The 10,938-nt window shown below is 50.5% G+C and overlaps 1 protein-coding gene across 1 annotated transcript; it reads right to left on the reverse strand.

The window, feature by feature from the left end:
• Positions 1-5,538: 5,538 nt before the first annotated feature.
• SHISA2 (shisa family member 2) lies at positions 5,539-10,938 on the reverse strand. Its single transcript, XM_032611749.1, has 2 exons — positions 9,838-10,938; positions 5,539-6,870 (listed from the first exon to the last, which is right to left on the reverse strand). The coding sequence occupies exons 1-2, from the start codon at positions 10,166-10,168 to the stop codon at positions 6,317-6,319; spliced, it is 885 nt and encodes a 294-aa protein (XP_032467640.1). The 5' UTR covers positions 10,169-10,938; the 3' UTR covers positions 5,539-6,316.

Here is a 10,938-nt window from a genome sequence, read left to right on the forward strand (position 1 = left end):
GAGGGTATAATTCAGTAGAAAATTAAAATAAAATGTTTCAGTCCAGCTTCCGGACTGAAGGCTGACTGCTTCAGAGCGATAGCAAGTGGCAGAGTAGGAAGGCCTGGTAGGAACCGCCAAGCCTAGAAGAGACACGGGAGGAGAGAGAGCCTGGGATTTCACGAAGCAACAGTGGCACAGAAATAAGGGAGGCTCTCAGGGCACAAAGAGCGGGACCGTCTCCAGGGTCGGAGAAAGCCGGTTCCGTACAAGTCTGCTGGGCGACCCCAAGACACAAGAAATGTAGACTAACCTAGGTAAAATTCGTTAGCTGTGGAAACAAAAATAAGGGAACTCTCCTAAACTAGTTCTCTTATAAGGAGCTATGTATATATGCACATATATATTTGACATATTTTGTCAATATAAATTTTATATTTCTCTATGTTGAGCAGGTTAAAAATATCTGACGTTATATGTGTATCATAAAAACCTATTGGATGCCACCAGCTCTGTGCGATGCTACGTCCTATGTCCCCACACCAACCCTAGGAGGTGGGTGTTAATCCCCTTTTACAGAATTCACAGCGAGGTTCCGAGCCTGGAGAGCCCTCCTCCAAGGCCACACCACCGGTGGTAGCGATGGGTTCGAACTTGGGCCCATCCATCTCCAGCGGGGTTAGACAGAACCAGTTACATCTGCGACAGGGAAAGCTGAGCACTGCAAACAAACTCCAGTTTCAAAATACCAGTCAAGGGCCGAGAGCGGAGTCATGGATGAGAGCCTCACGTAATAACCATTCCTGTTTCAAATTTCCCTGGGCACCTTCTGGACACATATGTGTACACACATGTGGCAGTCTTATATACATGTTACAGATGGCAATCAGTCTTCTATGGCTGTTATGTCTACTGAGTAAATAATGTCTTGTGTAACCCATGATTTTTCTAAATGGAAAGACCTACCTGCACTTCAAGATGGTTGAAATTAAGATGCCGGTTTTATGCTTAAAATCGATCTGAAGGCTGCCATCATAAAGTTTTTACCCCTTTTTATCCTCTCTCGTTTAAAAGTTTTTTTTTTTAAACACGAATTCTGTATTTCTTGTTCTTGATTTGAATCTATGTCCTTCAATTTTGGGGTATAACTGTTGAAGACATTCAACTGTGAAAAGTAAAATGACCATCACAGCCAACGCCTTACGTAAGACTTTGGAATTTTATCTCAAAGTGATTCTGTCGTGGTGCTGTGGGTTATAGTTAAGATTCAAAAATACCTAACATTTTAGACAGCAGGGACTGTTTTTCTAGGGTTTTATTTTTCCGTTTTTCACTGATAAATGATTCTATCCAGAGGAACAGAGGCTAAAGGAAAGCAAATGCAGACCACTGCAGACCACGTATTTGTCCAGTGTATTGCCATGATTTGCAGGAAAGGGGGTTAACTCTGTCGTCTTTCACTTACCCCCTTCAAGGCACTTGAATCACGATAACGTCCGAGTTTTGAATTAAGAAAAAAATTTCAGAAGTCAAAGAAATTTTCTATACAAGTATTTTGGAATGAACGGGCTGATGAAAATAGCTCCTCTCTGGCTCTTAAAAAAGAGAGAGGGCGGAAGGATGGAGCTGTCCTCTGGGCTCTACCATCTGCGAAGGGGAAGAAAAGGAGGATTAAGGTTGATGATGAGTGGGGTTCTCATTCGCATGCACGATCCATTCCCTCCTTGCAATATTCAGGCTGCTCCTCTAAAAATGCAAGGGCTCTGAAAAGTGGAGCCCAAAGGGCGTGCCCTCCCCAGCGGCCAGGTTCCGACCCACTTCCGGGCTCCCAGGCCCTTCTCTGGGCAGGCAGGTCCCAGGGCGTCCGCACCCTTCCCTGGGTTGTTAAAGGTCCTGCTGCCACCCGCTCTGGGTCTGGAGATGCCTCCACTCAAGTTGATGCAGCTTCCTCGGGCACTGTGATTTTGCTCCTGTTCAAGGGGCAGAGGACATAAGCGAAACAGGGAAGTGATCACATTTTAAAAGCTCCTATCCAAGCGCTAATCAGGCCCAACCTTGCTTAGCTCTCGAGATCAGATGAGATCGGGCGCGTTCAGGGTGGTATACAGACTTCCAGACTTAGAGAAGGAACTTAAGGTTACGGGTGTTGGTGGCAGAGGCGAGGACAGTTAGGGAGTTTGGGATTGACAGGTACACGCTGCTACATTTAAAGTGGAGATGGTTCTACAGGGACCTACTGTAGAGCACAGGGACCTCTGCTGAATATTATGTAACAACCTAAATGGGAAAGGAATTTGAAAAAGAATAGATACATGTATACGTATAACTGAATCACTTTGCTGTACAGCTGAAAGTATCACAACATTGTTAATCAACTATACTCCAGTATAAAATAAAAAGTTCCCCAAAAAATGCTATGTAAGCAAAAGACTGCTGTGCGTCTGCAGGAAACACCTGGTTCACCGGGCAGCAACTCAGCAAGTCCAGCAGGGCGGGCAGGTGCCCGGGATGCTTGCTTTCTGTCCTGATGACTGACAGGGTCGGTCTGGTTTCTGGGTCTGCAAAACCCCTCTTCCCAGGTCTGCCCCCCTGACCCCAGGCACAGGCTGGGAGTAGACGGACAGTGGGATCAAACACCCAGGACTCATGTTAGTGCCGCAGTTCTGACAGGCTAGAGGAGGGCCAGGCTAAGTTCCTGGGCAGTCACAATGTTAAAAGTCCATTAAAGAGAACCAAACGTGTTCCTTTTAGGCGCTTAGGAAGCTTACGCAACTAAAAGCAAGCAGCTGTGTATTAGCTTACACCACGTTCATGAACAGCCGAGGGCGTGTGGGCTGGGAAAATGTTATGTAAGCAAAAGACTGCTGCGAATCTGCAGGAAACACCAAAAAAGCCTCGGAGAGAAAAAGGGGGGACGGAGCGTGATCGCTGTTACTAGGTAGGGGCCACCCAAGGAGAAAGCGCGGTGTTCAAACCTTCTGACCCCCAACTGTAGCGCCATTTAAACTTTTCTCCCCGCGTCCAGTCCCTTCGTGAACACCTGCCCCGATCTGCCTCGCCAACCCCGTTCCCACCTTCGTGGGTTCCTCAGGAAATGCTTCTGGAGGAAACTTAAATCCTAACTTGTAACAAAACACGGAGAAAATCCAAGTCACAGAATTCATGGAATAAAACGGTGCAATCTTGAAAAAAAACGAGCTCAAGGTAAATTTAATAGATGGAATATGTCCTCAGTCTCTCCTCCAGGACGCTAATCAGAAGAGGAAGGCTGGCTTGAAGCTGAGCATCGCCGAGTAAACACGCCGGGAAAATGCACTCATTTGTCTTAATGGTCTTCTCGCCACTTCGGATGTTGATATTCTTGTTAAATTTTAACTTTCCCAGCGGCAGCAGAAGTGATAGGAGATGCCGAGTTTCCGGGCTCTTAGGTGGACACAAAGAACTGGTTCATTCTTTCTTGCAATCAAAGGGTCTGACTTTCCTACACACGGGATACGAAATGCCCCCCACCCCCAAACCATCGTGAACCAACCGACACTGAAGGCTTCCATACAGAAGACGTGCAACAGCAAACCATTTTCTATCTGTACGTGCTCCTCTCGTTTTTCCAACAGTTTACGATATTTCTACGGGGTGCACGTTACACCTTACAGGCTCTGATTTCCTGACAGTAAGGAAGGTATACCGAAACCAGGTATTTGAACGTTCTTACTTCGTCACCTAAACTTCTCCAGTTTTGATGAAAACTGAAGAGATCTGAGGTTGCTTCTAGGGATGTTACATGTTTTGGAAAGACCAAGTAGCATTCACTAAGTGAAAAACTCATTTCATTTATTAAGGTGCACTTTTGCTTGAATCACGATACTGAAAAGAAGTTACACTTAGACAATCCTGTATGGAGAAGCGAGCACTCTCCATCCCTGTGTTTAGAAAAGGCTGCTGAGAACGTCGCAGGGGAGACTCTAGCACCAGGTAAGAGTGGACTAGATTGGGGACTGGTGAACCACGGCCTGATGGCCAAATCTGGCACACTGGGTTTGCACAGCCCTAGAGCTTAGAATGGTTTTTACATTTTGAAATAGCTGGGAAAAAAAAAAATCAAAAGTAGAATATTTTGCGACATGTGAAAATTATATGAAATTCAAATTTCAGTGTCCATCAGTCAGGTTTTATTGGAACACAGCCAGGCTCATTTATGTACCTTCTGTGGCCGCTTCTGTGCTGTAGCGTCAGAGCTGAATCGTTTCAGAGACAACGTGCAAAGGCTAAAATATTTACCCTCTGGCTCTTCACTGAAAAAAAAAAAAGTTTGCCAATCCCAGGCTGGGTGATCTCTAAGGCCCCTTTCACCTCCAAATTCCTAAGCACTTTACTTCCTTAGATAAGCTGGAATCCTCCATCAAAGATAATGTACAGAACACACGTTAACCTGCTAATATAATGACCCCAAAAGAACTGTTTATTTTGTGCTGTCAACGTTTCCCATAGAGCACGTAAAATACCCACTGACTCGGAACATACTATCGACTTCACAGATATCAATCACTTTTAAAGGTAGGCTCTTGGTTCTAGAAGGCAATGTTTATGATTTTTAGCAATTTCCCCCTATTAACAGGTTGAACAGACCATCTGAAAAATTACCAAGTAGAATGAAAATGAAAAAACCCAACTCCCCTAGGAATTCATGCCATAAAACATTTATTAATAAGTAAAATGATTTTCCCCTGCCTTTGGCTATTAGAAGATTTGATGGGGTATCTTTGTTGATACCAATTGCCAACAATGGTTTTACATTTTTCAGTCACGAGATAGACAGAGATACAGACAGGTGATAGAAAAGGTAGACAGATCATAGACAGATGACCATAGATACAGATATAAATATGTGTAAAAGACCGTACCTTACAACCATTTAATTACAAATCTTGGTTTTGCTAGCAGTTGGAAATTAACTTCAACTTCCTTCTTGTAAGGGAACAATACACAAATAAATTCACTTGAATTTCATAATTCAGAACACCGGTAATGAACACAGCGCTTGTTGAGGACTAAACGAGAGAGGAAAACAAGAGCTAACTTTGTGGGGAAGAAAGGCAATATCTCTTGGAAAAGCTCTTCTCAACTTGATAGTCTCTCTTGCCTGAAAAATAAGACATTTTGATAACGACAGTATAAAAAGCCTATGATTTGCGAAGTAAATCGAATCTGCGGTTTAAATTTCATCCCAAGTCTCAGATTTTGGCTGAGGAGCGATATTAAGTATCTCTCTCTCTGCGAGCGTTTCTTTGAGCTTTTCTAGGGAAGACAAGAAAATGTTTTATCAGATCTAGGCAGAAAGGCTGACGTTCATTTATAACAACAGTAATTACCGGCACTCAGGACTATGTGGACACGGAGGTCTGAACACCAAACAGAGTGAAACGCCAAGCCACACCACACAGCAAAATTAAGAGTCATTTGGAGAAGGGGCAGGTGATCGTTTATGATTTCAATATGAAAACACTTTATTACTCTTCTCAGATGTCAATGTAAAGTCAGAAATTTAAAAGATACAATCGAGAAGGGGCTGAATGGTTTTATTACTACACCATCACTCTACTTCAAGATTAAAATAATCCCAGAGTTCTGAAATGTCATCAGTTAAGTAACTATACAATTTAAGTAACTATACAATTTCTTTCAGCCTCTTTTTAATGTAGGAAATCACTTTGTAATAAGATCTCTACACAAGGTAAAAAAGCACAAAATAGACCCCAAAAAAGCACAAAAATAATATATATATATATCTTTTTACAATGAATTAAGGTGTGTCTGGGAAATACTGAGATCAAGGACTAACCTCAGAGTCCAGATTGGTTTCCTTTTATAAGAATTGTGCTCTTAGCATCCCCCCTAAAACTTTGGATGCTTGTTAGAAACCGGCCCAGGTAAAAGGGAGGGAACAACTATTCTGATCTTGTACCAATACAATAAAAAATGAAAAAGAAGTAACAGTAACGAAATAATAAAAACAATCGGCTTACAAAATTCTTCTGACAGCCACACCTCAAGGGCACTTAAGGGCTCACATGTGTCACACAACCACTGGCGACCACGCAGGCATCTCCAGGGGATGCTCTTCTCCATCATAAATCAATCATGCACTGGGATGAAACATGTCCAGAAACGCTAATTTGGAGAAAGATGTTTTCCTACAGTTTGGGGGCAAAGCAAGCCATCCAACAGAACTGTGTCACAGACACCAGCGACACGCTGGGACTTCCACGTTGAGAATCCTTCCCAAGCCCACAGCTTCTGCCTTCCTCTGTCTGGTACCGGACCCCGGCCGCACCTCGCGTTACACAGTCACGGCAGGGTACATCTTCTGTTCGCTGTTAGTGTGAGGGAAGGGGCCCTGGATCTGCCTGTAGCCCGTCTGCAGCCCGTCCAGGAACGGCGGCACCGGGGTCACAGGCACCAAGTCGTGCTGCACCGTGTACCCCACGAAGGGGGGATGCAGGTACTGCCCCTGGTGGGGCACAATCTGGGTGGCCTGCTGACAGTTGAGCACGGAGAAGTTTGTGGGCATGTTGACGTATACATTGTTCATGGTGCCCTCGGGCAAACAACAGTTGGTCTGTGACCTGGTCGGGGGCCCCCGGGCCCCCGAGTTGGCGCTGGAGCTGGAGCTGGCGGCCGTGCTGGACTGGCGGGAAGAGGAACCTCGGGAGGTGCTGGCGCTGGGGATCATGGGGATGGTCTCCACCATGCGGGCCCCCCCTGGGGCCCGGCTCTGCTGGGGCTCCTGCTTGGGCCGCAGGCACCTGCAACAGCAGGCGGCCACCAGGGACCCCAAGATGATGAAGGCGACAAACACCGACCCGACGATAAGGAAGGGCACATAGATGGGGACTGAAGAGAAGGAGAGAGACATACTGTGATGACTTCCTGTAGGGATGCAGTAAAAATCGGGGATGGGCAGTGGAGATGGATAAATGAACACCACCAGTACCCAGAAGCCAGGAACCTGGGCCGGGCTGGTGTGCGCGCTTATCGGCCGCACACAGGAAGCACCGTCCTTTATCAAGTGCTTAGGGATGGGGGGGCGGGGGAGCACAGGAAGGCCCGCCTACAGGCAGCGGGGATCAGCCCCCAAAGCAAAGCTGTTAACACTGACAGCTAGACTCACCAACTGCAACGCTCATGGAGGCAAATACCCAATTTAGCAAAAATATGAGTTTAACGGTTTAAGACTCTTCTAAAATCCCTCGAGTAACGGAACTGCCCACATTTCAGGCTACCCTAACAGTTTGTAGGGTCTGCACAGAAATGAGTTGAAATTATTTCAAAGTCTTTTCTCCCCCCAGAAAATTATTTACATTTCTCGTAAACCTCTTTGACCTTTTTTTCGCAGGTTCTTGTTTCATAGGCACATAAATCAAAAATTTCGGACAGACCCTAGTCACAGCCATTTCCGAAAAGAGTCTGTAAGGTACAAAGGTCAAAGACGGGTTTAAAAAAAAAAAAAAAAAAAAAGCCCTCCACACACACTTGACAAGCTGGTCCCTGGAATGTGGGCCTGGCTGGGGGGAGGCTGTCCAAGCAGCAGGTCAGCATGAAACAAGGTACCGAGGAGGACAGGGCTTGACATCTGTTCCAGAAAGAAGAGCCCGCAGTGAGTCAAGGCCCCAGGCAGGACCACGTGGCTGAGGCGGAGCTGTCAGGTCTGGAGTTAGGACACTGGATTCCGCGTGAAGAATCACAGGGAAAAGCCCGCAGAGCAAAAAGCAATGGGCATCCTACTTAACACGGGAGGTTTATTCCAGAAAATAAAACTGTCAGGATAAAAATGAACACTTTACTAAAATCAATAGCGAGCTCCAGTTTTCAATTATTTTACTTAAAAAGATCTTCGGGGTGCCGTGGGCCTAGCGCTACCGGGTTTCAGAAGCTGGACACACTAACTGATGGGGACTGAGAATCAGGAGGGAGGGGTCTGTGGAATCCCACCCCAGATGACCAAGAACCCATGTCTTTTGACACGTTCCTGCCCATCTCCTTGACTATTCGATCAGACGCCACACGAGGACAGGGATTGGTCCCGCTGGTCTTGGCAAAGGGCAGTGCCAGCACGTGGTCCAGGGAGACGCTCGGCTCTCCCTCGCCTGAAGTCACAGACACGCAACACCCTCTGTCCGCTAGGGCAGCAGCCGTTCTAATCACGCTCCTTGGACAGAACCGATATTCCTGCAGTCAGTGTTTCTAGAACATAGTACCACACGGAGCCATGGAGAAATGATGCCTTATAAGTAAAACATACTTTATCCAGTATGTAACCAAAGGCTGACGATTGAAGACTTCATTTTCTAAATTAAAGATACCAGCCTTATATGTTATCAAGTAAACAAATAACAGTTAAAGAAAAAAAACAAAAAAACACCCCCAAAGCAGTGTAAGTCCACATAATGAGTTTGGGGGAGAAATCACTGTTCTCTTTCCAGGATTTTAATTGGAAGAGTAAATAACTCAGGGCAGAGAAGGCAGTGTTCCTGGAAGCCCTCGGCGCTGCTTCATTAGACATGCGCTGTCCTTCTTGAGTGCAGAAGTACAGAATTTTTAGGAAAAAAGATTCAAAAGTGGAATTTAGAAAGCATCCCCACAAACCATGGCGTCTTGAGAAGTCGGCTGCCTACTGATTTGTCCAGTCATCCCAACTTCTAGGAGGCCAGCAAAAGCCCAACTTGGCACACACAGAGAAGGCAGTCAAGCAGTGTGCCCGTGGCTCGTCCACCCGGCTTTATTCGGGAGGCCACACACCCCGCTATGCTGCCCTTGCCTTTTAACACGGCACCTCTTCTGGAATTCCCCTCCCTTCTCCTCTTCCGAGTCAAGGCAGCAGCCGACCAGTAGGAGTAGCTAATAAAATGCGTGACTGCAAAGGGAAGGACGGAAGCGAGCTGCCTCTCAGCAGCTCCAGCCAGCTCTGTGAACAGGGACCAGAGGGGCCCTGGCTCAGGCGGCTGGAACCCTGGGCTGGGGCGGGGGGACAGTATTAATATAAACAGTCCTCTCCTTCTCATAAGGGGCGGAGACGCCCCTCCGGGCCATGTGTGCCCTTCCACCTCCATCCGGACCACATCCTCCCTCCCAAACACATTATGGGATAGGCCCTCGAGGGAGGGGTCTGGGAGACTAGTGACAAGCGGAGGCAGTGGAACCTATCAAATGCTTTCACGCATTTGTTTCTCCAACTCTAACTTGGGCAATCTGAAAAAATACAGTTAAAGAATCAAGGCCACAAAGAGCAGGGCTGGCACGGCTCTGATGTCACACCTACCGAGTCCGACGTGGTAAGGAGGCCAGGGCGGGGGAGGTGCATCTTAGGGAGGAGTAGACTCTCCCCGGGGGGCTGGTAGAGCCCATCACCCTCGGGAAGACCCAAGGAGCGGCCTTCCCTCCGAGGAGCCCTCAGGTTCCCCCGCCAGCCCTCTCGCTAGGGGGCGCCGCCAAAACATGACCCCGTCCTCGGACTTGGACCCATAGTGACAGGAGACCCGGGAAGGGGCACGGAGACCCCTGGGCAGGAGGCACGTGGGGCTGGCTGCGGCCCGCCATGCTTTGGATGTTAGGGTTTTCTCCGGAAAACCCAAGCCAAGCCGCTCTTTAGCTGACAGATGGGGAAACTGAGGCCCAGGGCGCTGAACCGCTGTCCCGTTCCACACAAGGTAAAGGCTGCGCCAGGACGCAGGCATCGCCTCCCGCTCCAAGCCCCTTTCCTGAAATGGCAGGCTCCGAATTCCCTCCCCCTCTCCAGGTTGCCGGGTCCCGCCGGCGAGGCAGAGCCCCTTCCTCCCCTCTCTGCTCGCCCGGCCCGCCTACCTGCCGAACCGTCGGGGCCGTCTTTGTCCGCGCGGCCGGGCTCGCCGGCGCCCTGCTGGCGGTCGTTGTCGCAGCCGCCCTGGTCCAGGCGCGCCTCGGCGCTGGAGCAGCAGTAGCGCAGCGCGCAGCTGCCGCAGCAGATGGTGGCGTCGCCGCCGTCGAAGCGCTCGGGGCACTGGAAGCCGATGCGCCAGACGCCCTGCGCGTCCAGCCAGCCGTGGCAGTACTCGCCGCTGGCCCGCGCCCCTGCCGCCAGCAGCGCGGCCAGCAGCAGCCGCAGGAGCGAAGCGGCGTCCCGGGAGGAGGCGGCCGGGCGGCGTCCGCCCCACATGGCACCACCCTGGGCGCGGGCGGCGCGTCTCCAGAGGGCGCAGGGCCGACTCCGGGAGGTGGCGGCCCGGCGCCCCGGTCCAGGCGGTGCTGAGGCCGGGACCTCTGCGCTGAGTGTCCCTTCCGCGGCGCCTTCCGCGCGGGCCCCCGCCCCCCCCCCCCCGCCGCGACGTGCGGGAGCTAAGCCATGACCTCCCTCGGCCGGCGGCCCGGCCCCAACAGGGGCTGCCTGTAACTCGTGGGCACTCGCCGATGGAGCTCTCCGGGTGCGACTCAGAGGGCCCCCGGGGCTGCCGTTCCGCAGCCCCCGGAGGCTTCACCCGCGACGGGACCCTCCCCGTGCATCCCCGAGGGGACGCTCGCTCAGGCCGGAGGACCGCTGGGCGCGCCGCTTCGGACCCGGAGCCAGGGCGCTGCCGCACAGTTTAAGCCTCGGGGTCCTGCGCGCTAGTCGTGGCGCGTCTCCTGGCCTTTATTCCCCCCTCGGGCGGCTTGAAGAGGCCAAGGCGGCGGGCAGCGGGCACAGAGCTCCGGGCAGCAAGTGCAGCGGCCGGCCGCGCTCAGCCTCCTGCGCTCCGAACTCGGTCCGCATGGCTCCGGCCGCGCCGCCCGGGCCGCCCCCTGGGTGCAGCCACCACGTTCCGCTCCGCGGGCCGGACGGTCGATCCTCCCAGCGCACGCGGGCGTCCGGGACGCGGACGAGAACCGACGCGCCCTGCCGGGGTCCCGGGAGCCAGCCGCGGCTGCTGCTGGGCGCGGGTTCAGGCGGGC

This window comes from Phocoena sinus, chromosome 18 (assembly GCF_008692025.1).
Source record: "Phocoena sinus isolate mPhoSin1 chromosome 18, mPhoSin1.pri, whole genome shotgun sequence".
NCBI lineage: Eukaryota > Metazoa > Chordata > Mammalia > Artiodactyla > Phocoenidae > Phocoena > Phocoena sinus.